This window comes from Mobula birostris, chromosome 2, assembly GCF_030028105.1.
Source record: "Mobula birostris isolate sMobBir1 chromosome 2, sMobBir1.hap1, whole genome shotgun sequence".
NCBI lineage: Eukaryota > Metazoa > Chordata > Chondrichthyes > Myliobatiformes > Myliobatidae > Mobula > Mobula birostris.
In genome coordinates, this window is record NC_092371.1 from 168304220 (window position 1) to 168318011 (window position 13792).

General features: G+C 40.6%; 1 protein-coding gene across 1 annotated transcript in view; it reads right to left on the minus strand.

The window, feature by feature from the left end:
- Positions 1-13792, minus strand: part of nid1a (nidogen 1a) — a 157486-nt gene that overhangs the window by 85914 nt on the left and 57780 nt on the right. Inside the window, 1 exon segment of the mRNA XM_072251057.1 lies at positions 4556-4699. Coding sequence (XP_072107158.1) covers positions 4556-4699 — 144 coding nt within the window.

Here is a 13792-nt window from a genome sequence, read left to right on the forward strand (position 1 = left end):
GCAAGCTGCCCTTCTGACCTCGGCCGGTCAATGGAGTCAACCGGACAATGAGTTTGTGGACTTGTAAAGAGGTGGCCCGGAACTGTGCCAGAAGGCTGCTGTTCCTGTCTGGGGTGTACAAGGTCACTATTTGGGCAAGTCAGTATGTCCATTAAACATAGGACCTGCATTAGGCCATTAGGTCCATCAAGTCCGCACTGTTATTCGAATCATGGTTGGTTTATTTTCCCTCTCAATGCAGGAGAGAACATATGAATCCTTGTGGGTTGAGTTAAGAAACTGCAAAGGTAAAAGGACATTGATGGCAGTTATTTACAGGCCACCCAACAGTGGCTGGGAGGTGGACCACAGATTACAACAGGAAATAGAAAAGGCGTGTCAAAAGGGCAATGTGATGATAGTGACGGGAGACTTTAACATCCAGGTTGACTGGGAAAATCAGGTTGGTAATGGACCTCAAGAGAGTGAGTTTGTTGAATGCCTAAGAGATAGCTTTTTAGAGTAGTTTGTTGTTGAGCCTACTACGGGATCAGCTGTAGTGGATTAGGTGTTATGTAATGAACCGGAGGCGATTAGGGAGCTTAAGGTAAAAGAACCCTTAGGAACCAGTGATCACAATATGATTGTGTTCAACTTGAAATTTGATAGGGAGAAAGTAAAGCCTGATGTAGCAGTATTTCAATGGAGTAAGGGAAATTACAGTGGTATGAGAGAAGAGTTGGCCAAAGTAAATTGGAAGGAGCTGCTGGCAGGGATGTCAGCAGAGCAGCAATGGTGTGTGTTTCTGGGAAAAAATGAGGAAGGGGCAGGACATGTGTGTTCCAAAAATGAAGAAATACTCAAATGGTAAAATAGTACAGCTGTGGCTGACAAGGGAAGTCAAAACTATTGTAAAATTAAAAGAAAGGGCATACAACAAAGCAAAAATTAGTGGGAAGAGGATTGGAAAGTTTTTAAAAACCTACAGAGAGCAACTAAAAACATCATTAGAAGGGAAAAAAATGAACTATGAAAGCAAGCCAGCAAATAATATCAGTGGATAGTAAATGTTTTTTCAAGCATGTTAAAAGTAAAAGAGAAATGAGAGTGGATATAGGACCGTTAGAAAATGAGGCAGGAGAAATAATAACGGGGGACAAGGAGATGGCAGATGAACTAAATATGTATTTTGCGTCAGTCTTCACTGTGGAAGACACTAGCAGTATGCCTGATGTTGTAGTGTGTGAAGGAAGAGAAGTGCGTGCAGTTACTGTTACAAGAGAGAAGGTGCTCAAAAAGCTGAAAGACCTAAAGGTACTTAAGTCACCCAGACCAGATGAACTGCACCCTCAGATTCTGAAAGAGGTAGCATTAGAGATTGTGGTGGCATTAGAAATGATCTTTCAAAAATCATTGGACTCTGGCATGGTGCCAGAGGACTGGAAAATTGCAAATGTTACTCCACTCTTTAAGAAAGGAGGAAGGCAGCAGAAAGGAAATTATAGACCAGTTAGCCTGACCTCAGTGGTTGGGAAGGTGTTAGAGTCAATTGTTAAGGATGAGGTGATGGAGTACTTGGTGACACAGGACAAGATACTACAAAGTCAGCATGGTTTCTTTCAGGGAAATTCCTGCCTGATGACCATGTTGGAATTCTTTGATGAGGTTAGAAGTAGGATAGATAAAGGGGATGCAGTGGGTGTTGTATGTTTGGACTTTCAGAAGGCCTTTGACAAGGTGCCACACATGAGGCTGCTTACCAATTTAAGAGCCCATAGTATTACAGGAAAGTTACTGGCATGGTTAGAGCATTGGCTGATTGGTAGGAGGCAGCGAGTGGGAATAAAAGGATCCTTGATGGTTGGCTGCCAGTGACTAGTGGTGTTCCACAGGGGTTGGTGTTGGGACCACTTCTTTTTATGCTACATATAAATGATTTAGATGATGGAATAAATGACTTTGTTGCCAAGTTTGAAGATGATAGAAAGATTGGTGGAGGGGCAGGTAGTGTTCAGTAAACAGTTAGGATGCAGAAGGACTGAAGACAGATTAGGAGAATGGGTAAGAAAGTGGGAGATGAAATATGACGTTGGAAAATGCATGGTCACGCAAATGTGCGGACTATTTTCTAAGAGGAGAGAAAATCCAGGAATCTGAGATGCAGAGGGACTTGGGGGTCCTTCTGCAGAACACCCTGAAGGTTAACTTGCAGGTAGAGTCATTGGTGAGGAAGACAAATGCCATGATAGCAGTCATTTCAAGAGGCCTCGAATACAAGACCGGGGATGTGATGCTGAGGCTTTATAAGGCACTGGTAAGGTCTCACTTTGAGTACTGTGAACAATTTTGGCCCCCTCATTTTAGATCAGATGTGCTTGTATTGGAGAGGGTACAGAGGAGGTTCACAAGGATGATTCCAGGAATGAAAGGAACGTTTGATGGTTCTGGGTCTGTACTTGCTGGAATTCAGAAGGATGAGGGGAATCTCATTGAAACCTTTTGAATGTTGAAAGACCTAGACAGAGTAGATGTGGAAAGGATGTTTCCCATGGTGGAAGAGTCTAGGACAAGAAGGCACAGCCTCAGTATAGAGGGGCGCTCTTTCAAAACAGAGATGTGGAGAAATTTCTTTAGCCAGAGGGTGGTGAATTTGTTGCCACATGCAGCTGTGAAGGTCAGGTCGTTGGGTGTATTTAAGGCAGAGATTGATAGGTTCTTGACTGGGCATGGCATCAAAGGTTACAGGGAGAAGGCCGGGAACTGGTGCTGAGGAGGAGATAGGAAAAAAGGATCAGCCATGATTGACTGGTGGAGCAGACTCAATGGGCTAGATGCCTAATTCTGCTCCTTTGTCATACGGTCTAATTTTGAAACAGCTACTGTTTTTCTCTCCACTCTCCCCACACCAGCTTCCTCCAAGTTTTGATTTCCTCTCTCCCCGAATACCACCTGATCTTTTGAGTATTTCTAGCATTTTTTTAAAATTTACATTTCCGTTGTCTATACTTTATAATCTTTCTGATTGCAGTTCCATGAGGCTGACCCCATCTATAATCAACCAAGATTCTCTTTCAAAAAAATTGGAATATCTGCACGTGTGCAACAATAAAGAACAACTCCTTCCGCTTGATACCACTGACTACAGGAGGCAGCACAGTACTGTCATCTTTAGCGTAACACTTCATAGTGCCAGCGACCTGGGTTCAATTCCCGCTGCAGTCAGAAAGCAGCTTGTACATTTCCCCCTTGTGGGTTTCCTCCACATTACAGAGACGTACAGATTACTAGGTTACTTGGTTACATGGGTGCAATTGGCTCATCGGCTCGGAAGGGTTTGTTACTGTGTTGTATCTCTAAATGCCCAGTTCCCGCACTGGGGGAACCTACTCTTCTGTGTCTCGAGAACAATAGGAGTGTGGAACACACTACATGGATTAGCCAAGGTAAACAGTATGGCACAGTTCAGGCCCTTCGGCCCACTATATTATGTTGACCCTTAACCTACTTCAAGATCAATCTAACCTTTCCTTCCACATAGCCCTCCATTTTTCTTTCATCCACATGCCTATCTAAGAGTCTTTTAAATGTCCCTAATGCATCTGCCTCTATCACCACCCCTGGCAGGGCGTTTCACGCACCTACCACTCTCTGTGTACAAAATCTACCTCTGACGTTCCCCCCCACAACTATACTTTCTTCCTAATACCTTAAAGTCATGCCTCCTCATGTTTGCCATTACCACACTGGAAAAAGTCTCTGGCTGTCCACGCTATCTACATCTCTTATCATCTTGTACACCTCTATCAAGTAACCTCTCAGCTTTCTTCACTCCAAAGAGAAAACCCTAGCTCACTCAGCCCTTCCTCATAAGACTTAGTCTCTAATCCAGGCAGCATCCTGGTAAATCTCCTCTGCACCCTCTCTAAAGCTTCCCCATCCTTCCTATAATGAGGTGACGAACTGAATATAAATTCCATGTGTGGTCTAATCAGGGTTTCATAGAGCTGCAATGTTATCTTGCGGCTATTGAACACAATCTCCTGCCTAATGAAGGCCAACACACCATATGTCTTGTTAACCACTCTATTAACTTGCACAGTAACTGAGGGATCTATGGACGATAAACCCAAGATCACCCTGTTCCTCTATGCTGCCAAGAATCCTTCCGTTAACCCTGTATTCTGCCTTCAAATTCGACCTTCTGGCAGCTTGAATGCACTATTTCACACTTTCCCAGATTCAGCTTCATCTGCCACTTCTCAGCCCAGCTCTGCATCCTATCAATGTCCTATTGTAATCTACGACAACCTTCTACATTATTCACAACTCCACTGACTTCTTTGTCATCTGTAAACTTACTAACCCACTCTTCCACTTCCTCGTCCACATTATTCACAAAAATCACAAAGAGGAGGGGTTCCAGAACAGATCCCTGCAGAACCCCACAGGTTGCTGACCTCCAGGCATAATACATTCCATCTACAATCACCATCTGCTGTCTGTGGGAAAGCCAATTCTGAATCAACAGAACATTAAAATAAGTTGCCGCTTGGTTCATTGGCGGTCACTATCTTACCGTAGCAGGTCCGGCCATCACCGTAGAAACCGGCGGAACATTCACAAGTGAACTGATTTCCCTGACCTGGGCGGCAAACGGCATTGGTGTCACATCCGTGGTTTCCGGTATAGCATGGGTTCTGGTTCGTTGAACTTGAATCATCTAAACAACAGGAATTGGACATTTATTTCAAATGATGAACACCACTGGTACTTTGACCTGACTGTCTTTTCTCCAGAGAATAAAATTTATCAAGCTGCTAGATTCACGATACAGTACAGGTGGAACAATAGTGTAGTGGCTAACGTAACGCTTTACAGTACGAACGAACCAAGTTCAATTTCTGCTGCTACTGTATGTACAAGGAGCAGCACGGTAACGTAGGAACTAGCGCATCGCTTGACAGCACCAGCGGACACCAATCGGGTTTCAATTCCTGCTGCTGTTTGTAAGGAGCTTGTACGTTTGGCCTAAAACCGCGCAGGTTTCCTACGGGTGCTCTGGTTTCCTCCCACATTCCAAGGACACACAAGTTAGGGTTAGTAAATTGTGAGCGAGTTATGTTGCTGCCAGTACTTGTAAACTGCCCAAACACATCCTTGGACTGTGTTGGCCATTGACAGAAACATCACATTTTACTGTATGTTTCAACCTACACGCGACAAGCAATCCTTAATCATTTAAAATACAACACATTAGCAAAATGAATTAAAGATCCCTGGTAATAAATTCTTACATCTATTACTTTTACAACAATTCATGCAGGATAATTCATATTTAGCCACAACCCTCCAGTCTTCCCATCAATGTCAACCCAAATAAAAACACAAGATTCTGCAGATACTGGAGACCTAGAGTATCACACACAAAATGCTGGAGGAACTCAGCAGGTCAGGCAGCATCTATGGAAATGAATAAACAGTCAACATTTTGAACCAAAACCCTTTATCAGAACTGGAAAGGAAGGGCGAAGCCAAAATAGGGTGGGGAGGGGAGGGGTAGAAGTGCAAGGTGGCAAGTGACAGGAGAGACTAGATTTGGGAGAAGATAGGTGGGTGGGCAGAGGAATGAAGTAAGAATCTGGGAGGTAATAGGTGAAAGAGATGAGAGCTCAAAGAGGAGGAATCTGATAGGAGGGCACAGTGGACCATGGGAGAAAGGGAAAGGAGGAGGGGAACCAGGGGGAAGTGATGGGCAGGTGAGGAGAAAGGGTGAGAGAGTGACCAGAATGGGGAATTGATAAGGCCCGACCTACTGAGTGTTTCTAGCATTTTCTACTACCTTACCCTTAGTGCAGATGGTGACTCAAGGATGAATGGGGAGCTGATAGGCGTAAGAGAGATGCAGGGATACAGGGGAAAAGAGGAAGGGGCATTCTGCTGGCAACTTGAATGCAACTGATGGGCTGAATAGACTCCTTCATGTGCCATGGTAAATAACAATTCTATGAATTTCAGAATCTTATCTCAGACAGACTTTCTGTCAACAAGCCTCAGTGCAGGCTGCAAATATGTGACTCTGCTCCCCTGAACTGTGTTTTACTTATCCTTTGTTAACAGCTAGCAGCCTGAGAATGTCTGTTCTTTCATTTCCTGAAGCAAAGACACCACATAATGGCATGTGAACTATCCAATTATCAGGTCTGACCCTCAAGGCACACTGTAAGTACGTAAACATCAGGCAGCTGCACTGGCCCCTCCATACCCGAGCATTCTGACTGGCTGCATCACCGTCTGGTATGGAGGGGCCACAGCACAGGATCGGAAAAAGCTGCAGAGGGTTGTAATCAGCTCCATTGCGGGCACTAGCCTCCCCAGCATTGAGGACATCCTCAAAGGTCAATGCCTCAAAAAGGCGATACCCATCATTAAGGACACCCCCGCCCCCCTTTACCCATCACCCAGGATATGGCCTCTTCTCATTGATACCATCAGGAAAGAGGTACAGGAGTCCGAAGACTGAAGACACACACTCAGCATTTTAGGAACGTCTACCTATCCACCACCAGATTTATGAATTGATAGTGAATCATCCCATTTACTCTGCTTCACTATTTCACTCTCCTTTTGCACTACTTAATTTTTTAAATACATATTCATTGTAATTTATAATTTTTATTCAAAAATTTGCAGCTGCAAAATAACAAGTTTCAGTGGTGTTAACCCTGATTCTGATACACTCCAGGAACAGTCGGCTCACTTGCAAGAATGCTCTTCGATCTCGGAGAAAGAGTCTAAAAATCAAACAACACTCTTCAAACACAATGTCCTGCAAACCAGACGTGGAGTTCAACCAGTTACCAGGAAATCTCTGAGAAGCAGATTAGAGCAGATTAGTGCCATCGCTTTACAGCGCCAATGGTCACCAAAGAGAGTTCAATTCCCGCCATTGTCTGTAAAGAGTTTGCATGTTCTTCTCATGACCTTGTGGGTTTCCTCCGGGTGCTCAGTTTCATCCCACATTCCAAAGATGTACGATTAGGGTGAGCAAGCTGTGGGCATGCTATGACCCCACTGGAAGCATGGCAGCTCTTGTGGGCTGACCAGCACAAGCCTTGCTGATTTGATGCAAACGATGCACTTCACTGTATGTTTTGATGTATATGTAATAAACAAGGCAGATGCTGGAAATCCAGAGCAACGCACACTAAGTGCTGGAGGAACTCAGCAGGTGAGGAGCATCTATGGAGAGGAATAGTCAATGTCTCAGGCTGAGGGTCTTCATCAGAACTGACAAAATGGGGGGAGAAGCCAGAAGGCATCATGAGCTATAATCGCTCTAGATAATGTGCTATTCTCCAACAATACCTCAGGGTTTAACACCTGATTCCACACACAAACCAAATGCTTCCATCAATTCCTGGATTTTTCCCTAAATGCTCCTTTCTGGAAAGCACCATAGGGCTATTAAGACAAAAACCACATAATCTTTAAAGCTTCTTCCCTTTAGACAGATCATCTGATCAACCATTTTAGTTAGCCATCCTTCCCGTCCCCCCCAACTATTACCTCAGTTACTGCACTGTAAAAACACTTTAAACTACATCTTATAATGTTGCTTTCATTGTAAGTATTTGGTATTTATATCTTCATGCGTATTTTATTCCATATCCATACTTCAATCTGTTTATTTTTTATATAACTTCATTCTTGATAATTATTGAATGGTTTTAGTTATATGTCGCGCCAACACACTGTAGCAAATTCCTGAAACATGTACACGTACACTCAGCGATGACTTTATCAAATACCTCCTGTGCATAATCAAGTGGTTACTGAGTATATATTTGTGTTCTTCTGCTGCTGTGCCCCATCCACTTCAAGGTTCACGCTCAGAGATGCTTTTGTGCACATCACTGGTGTCACTCCTGGTATCTGAGTTACTGTCACCTTCCTGTCAGCTTGAACCAGTTTGGCCATTCTCCTCTGACGTCTCATATTAACAAGGTGGTTCTGTCCACAGAACTGTCACTTGCTGGATTTTTTTTTTGTTTTTCACACCATTCTCTGTAAACTCTGGGGATTGTTGTGTGTGAAAATCCTAGGAGATCAACTGTTTCTGAGATACTCAAATCACCCTTCTGGCACCAACTGTCATTCCACAGGCAAAGAAAATATGATCATATTTCTTCCCCATTCTAATAGTTGGTCTGAGCAGGAACAGAACCTCCTGACCATGTCTGTATGCTTTTAGGCATTGAGTGGCTGCCACATGATTGATTAGATTTTGGCATTAATGAGCAGATATATAGGTATACCCAGTGAAGTGGCCACTAAGTGTACAAGGCAAATAAAATTGATCCTTGACTTGCAACACTGGTCTTTCTGAAGGAATTGTGGATCATGAGCCTTACCCTGATCAGGATGCTTCGTTATCCCCTCAGAATAAGTTTGATTAATACAGCCTCAATGGGTCCTTGCCTCCATAGTTTCCAGGTCGTCTTCGAGGAGCGGTGCCTCCGAAAGGTGGTGTCCATTATTAAGGACCCCGCCCCCCCCACCAGCTTCTTCCCTTCTGCCATCTGATTTCCAAATCGACGTTCAACCCATGAACATTACTATATATACACATCCACATACACACATTGTATCGCTACCACCAAGTTAACAAATTTCACGACATAAACTGGTGATATTAAATCTGATTTTGATTCATCAAGCTACATTGTTTTATCCCTTTCAAATACTATGTGGTGACATCTTTTTAATGCTTTCTGTAACTCTATACCTACAATGATTTGTGGTTCTAGCAAAACACATAAAAGTTGCTGGTGAACGCAGCCGGGATATAGATCCCTGTATTTGACATAAACTCTCAAAATCTGATCTCCTTTCTTTGCGGGATATTAGAAACTAAGCAATATATTTCAGTACCAGCAATTACTGAAATCCTGTTTGCCTTGATTTTTGTCTTGTGTCTCAGCTTGACTTGGTAATATGTTCCCATTTCTTTAGTCCCAAACTTCTAGGTTATTACAAGCATCGATTTAAAGTTTAGCCTGATGAAGTAACAGAGAGAGTCCAATATCAACGAAAACACGAGGAAATCTGCAGATGCTGGAATTTCAAGCAAAACACATAAAAGTTGCTGGTGAACGCAGCAGGCCAGGCAGCATCTCTAGGAAGGGGTACAGTCGACATTTCGGGCCGAGAATAGGTCCAAAGAAAGGAGGAAGGCAGCAGAAAGGATATTATAGACCAGTTAGCCTGACCTCAATGGTTGGGAAGATGTTGGAGTCAATTGTTAAGGATGAGGATATGGAGGACTTGGTGACACAGGACAAGACAGGACAAAGTCAGCATGGTTTGCTTCAGGGGAAATCTTGCCTGATGGAATTCTTTGAAGAGGTTACAAGTTGGATAGATAAAGGGGATGCAGTGGATGTTGCATGTTTGGACTTTCAAAAGGCCTTTGACAAGGTGCTACACATGAGGCTGCTTACCAAGTTAAGAGCTCATGGTATTACAGGAAAGTTATTGGCATGGTTAGAAGATTAGGTGATTGGTAGGAGGCAGCACGTAGGAATCAAAGGAGCCTTCTCTGGGTGAGGCTTTATAAGTCTCTGGTGAGGTCTCACCTTGAGTATTGTGAACGGTTTTGGACCCCTCATCAAAGAAAAGATGTGCTGGCATTGGAGAGAGTTCAGAGGACATTCATAAGGATGATTCCAGGAATGGAAGGGTTATCATATAAGGAACGCTTGACAGCTCTGGGTCTGTACTCGAGTGGGGGGGGGGGGGCAAGAAATCTCATTGAAACCTTTCAAATGTTGAAAGGCCTAGACAGAGCAGATGTGGAAAGGATGTTTCCCATGGTGGGGGAGTCTAGGACAGAGGGCAAAGCCTCAGGATAGAGGGGCGTTCATTTAAAACAGAGATGCGGAGAAATTTCTTTAGCCAGTGGGTGGTGAATTTGTGGAATTATTACCAGTTAGCTGTGCAGGCCAGGTTTAAGGCAGAGCTTGGTAGGGTACAGCATCAAAGGAAATGGAGAGAAGGCCGGGGAGTGGGGCTGAGGAGGGGGAAAATAAAGGAACAGCCATGATGAGATGGCGGAGCAGACTCGATGGGCCAAATGGCCGAATTCTACTCTTATGTCTTTCTTTCTTTTTCCAATATTTTTATTAAATTTATTAAATTTCATATAAATACAGAATTCATAAAGATACTTACTATAAATCAAAATAAGGTAGCACATAATGCACTATGTAAATCACACTGATACAATCACGGTATCCCATATTCATGATCAATCAAATAAAATAAATTGAATTATGAAATACAATGGATGGATAATTACATTATAAAAAAAATCTACACCCACTACCAAAACAAAGCTGGTTGGTAAAAAAAAAACAAAAAAAAGAGTACTTTACCATATAGTGTTTTATAATAATAGCCCAGATCTATATTTTAATAACAATGACAATTCAAAGATTTTCAAAATAGTTCAGAAAGGGTCCCCATAATGTTTGAAAATCTTGATTAGAATCAGAAATTGAACTACGAATCTTCTCTAAATTTAAACATGACATAACATCGCATAACCATTGAGCATGTGTGTGTGTGGGGGGGGGGCAACCTCCTTCCATTTAAGCACGACCGCCCTCCTAGCCATAAGAGAAATAAAAGCCAGTACCCGCAAATGAGAAGGCTCCAAAATTATAGATCTTTCCTCAACAATACCAAATAAGGCAGTCAAAGGATTGGGCTTAAAATTAACTTTAAAAAGTACAGAAAAAGTTTGGAATACATCTTTCCAATATTTTTCAAGGCTCGAACATGACCAAAACATATGAATTAATGAAGCTTCTCCATTATTACATCTGTTACAATAAGGAGATATATCTGCAATTAAACGAGAGCTTGTTTTTAGACATATGAGCCCTATGTACCACTTTAAATTGTAGGAGGGAATGACGAGCACATAATGATGAAGAACTAACCATTTTGAAAATAGCCCTCCAGGTCTCATCAGATAATGAAGTCTGTAAATCCTTTCCCAATCTTTTTTAATTTTGTCTAAAGGAGCCATTCTCAGTTCCAACAACAGACCATATATATAAGATATTGAGGCATTATCAAAAGGTTTCAAATTAAAAATTACATCTATTATGCTCTTTTCCGGGCTGGTAGGAAATATATGTAGTTTAGATTTTTAAAAATCTCTAATCTGTAGATATCGAAAAAAGTGGGTATTTAATAAGTTATATTTCACTGAGAGCTGCTGAAACAAACAGATCCTGAAATTGTTTAATACCTAATCTATCCCATTCTCTAAAAAACAGATTGGTCATAGATGGTTTAAAAAAAAATAGAAAAAATAGGACTAGAAAGAGAAAATCTCAATAAACCGAAATGTTTTCTAAACTGTAGCCAGATCCTCAAAGTGTGTTTAACCACCAAACTGTCAGTTCATTTATTTAAAGATAAAGGAAGAGAGGATCCAAGAAGAGAACTAATAGAAAATTTCATTGAAGGTTGGCTTCCAAAAAGACCCATATTGGACAATCCTCACGATTAATATAATATAACCAGAACGTGAGATTTCATATGTTAATTGCCCAATAAGATAACCTAAAACTGGGTAGAGCAAGGCCTCCATTCTTTTTAATTTTTTTGAAGGTGGGCTTTATTTAATCGGGGTTTTCTGTTCTTCCATATATAGGAAGAAAGAATCGAATCTAAAGAACCAAAAAAAGACTTAGGAATAAAAACAGGTACGGCTTGAAAAAGGTATATAAATTTAGGTAAAATATTTTAATAGAATTAATTCAACTAATCAATGATAAAGAGAGAGGCGACCAATTAGTAAGTGTCTTGTTCACATAATTCATTAAGGTTAGAAAATTTTCTTTGAATAGATCTTTATCATTCTTAGTGATTGTTATACCCAAATATGTAAATTGTTTTCTTACAATTTTAGAGGGAAGGTTAATATCAGATGGTATAAAATTATTTAAAGGAAACAATTCACTCTTATGTAAATTCAATTTATATCCTGAAAACTGACTAGAATTAGTCAGTAAAAGAAACATAGAGGGTAAAGAAGTTGTAACATTAGATATGAAAAGCAATAGGTCATCAGCATAAAGTGAAACTTAATGAATAGTACCTTTCCTTAAGATACCGGTGATATCTTTAGACTCTCTAAAGGCAATTGCTAAAGGTTCTAATACCAAATCAAAAAGCAAAGGGCTCAACGGATATCCTTGTCTGGTTCCACTTTGGAGTTTAATTGGTTTAGAATTCTGAAAGTTAGTAAGGACCCGAGTGGAGGGAGATAAGTAAAGTAATTTAATCCAAAAAATAAAATTGGGCCCAAAATTAAATTTTTCTAAGGTTTTAAATAGGAAATTCCATTCAGCTCGGTCAAAAGCCTTCTCCGCATCCAGATAAATCACACATTCCGCTATTTCCTTGGACGGAGAATGCATAACATTTAACAATCGCCATATATTAAAGTGGGAATATTGATTTTTAATAAATCCTGTCTGATCATCAGATATTACAGAAGGTATAATATTTTCGAGTCTACGGGGCAAAACTTTAGATAGGATCTTAGCATCAACATTGAGTAAAGAGATTGGTCTATATGAAGAGCATTCAGTGGGATTCTTATTCTTTTTAAGAATAAGCAAAATGGAAGCTTCATAAAAAGACTGTGGCAACCTACCCACCTTGAAGGAATCAGTAAGGGTAGAACATAAATAAGGTATAAGCAATGAAGGAAAAGCCTTATAAAATTCTCCAGAGAATCCGTCAGGTCCTGGAGATTTCCCAGAATGCAATGAATGTACAGCCTCAGTGATTTCCTCCTGAGAAATAGGTTGATCCAACTGCTTTCGATTATCAACCGAAAGTCCAGGAATATTTAATTGGTCTAAAAAATTGTTCATTGCAGTATTATCTTCAACAAAATCAGAACTATACAGTTTAGAATAAAATTTTCTAAAGGTGTCATTTATTTCAAAATGGTCAGTTGTCAAATCACCATTGGTTTTGTGAATTTCTTTAGTTTGCCGTTTAGCTATAAAGGTCTTCAATTGATTAGCCAATAGCTTACCAGTTTTTTCTCCATGTATATAGAATTGGCTTCTATCTTTTAAAAGTTGGCTTTCAATTGGATACATTAATTGGATAAATAAGATCATATTTAGTTTTAAATTCAATACGTCTTTTGTATAGTTCAGGGTCTGGTGCCAAAGCATAATTCTGGTCTAGTTGTTTTAATTGATTAACTAAGTCAGTTCTCTCTTTATTAGTTTTCTTCTTAATATATGCAGTATAGGAGATAATTCGTCCTCTAATATATGCCTTAAAAGCGTCCCAAATGATAAGACCAGAAGTCTCTTCCAACATATTTTCTTCAAAAATAAGAGTAATTTGATTCTCCAGAAATTTTAGAAAGTCCTTATCAGATAACAGAGTTAAATTAAAATGCCAGGATCTGTTCATATGAGTGAAACCAGGAAGATTTAAAGATAGAAATACAGGAGAATGGTTGGGTACAGCTATTTCTTTATATTCAATGGATCAAACTAATGGAATCATTTAACAATCAATAAAAAAAATAATCAATCCTGGTATAGAAATGATGGACATGAGAGAACAATGAATACTCCCTTTCTGCCAGGTGAAAAAAAACGCCAGACATCAACAGTACCACATTTCATTAGAAAGGATTGAAGCTGATTTATTAGGTGTGGCTGATTTAGGAGAAGAACGATCTAATACTGGGTCTAGACAACAATTA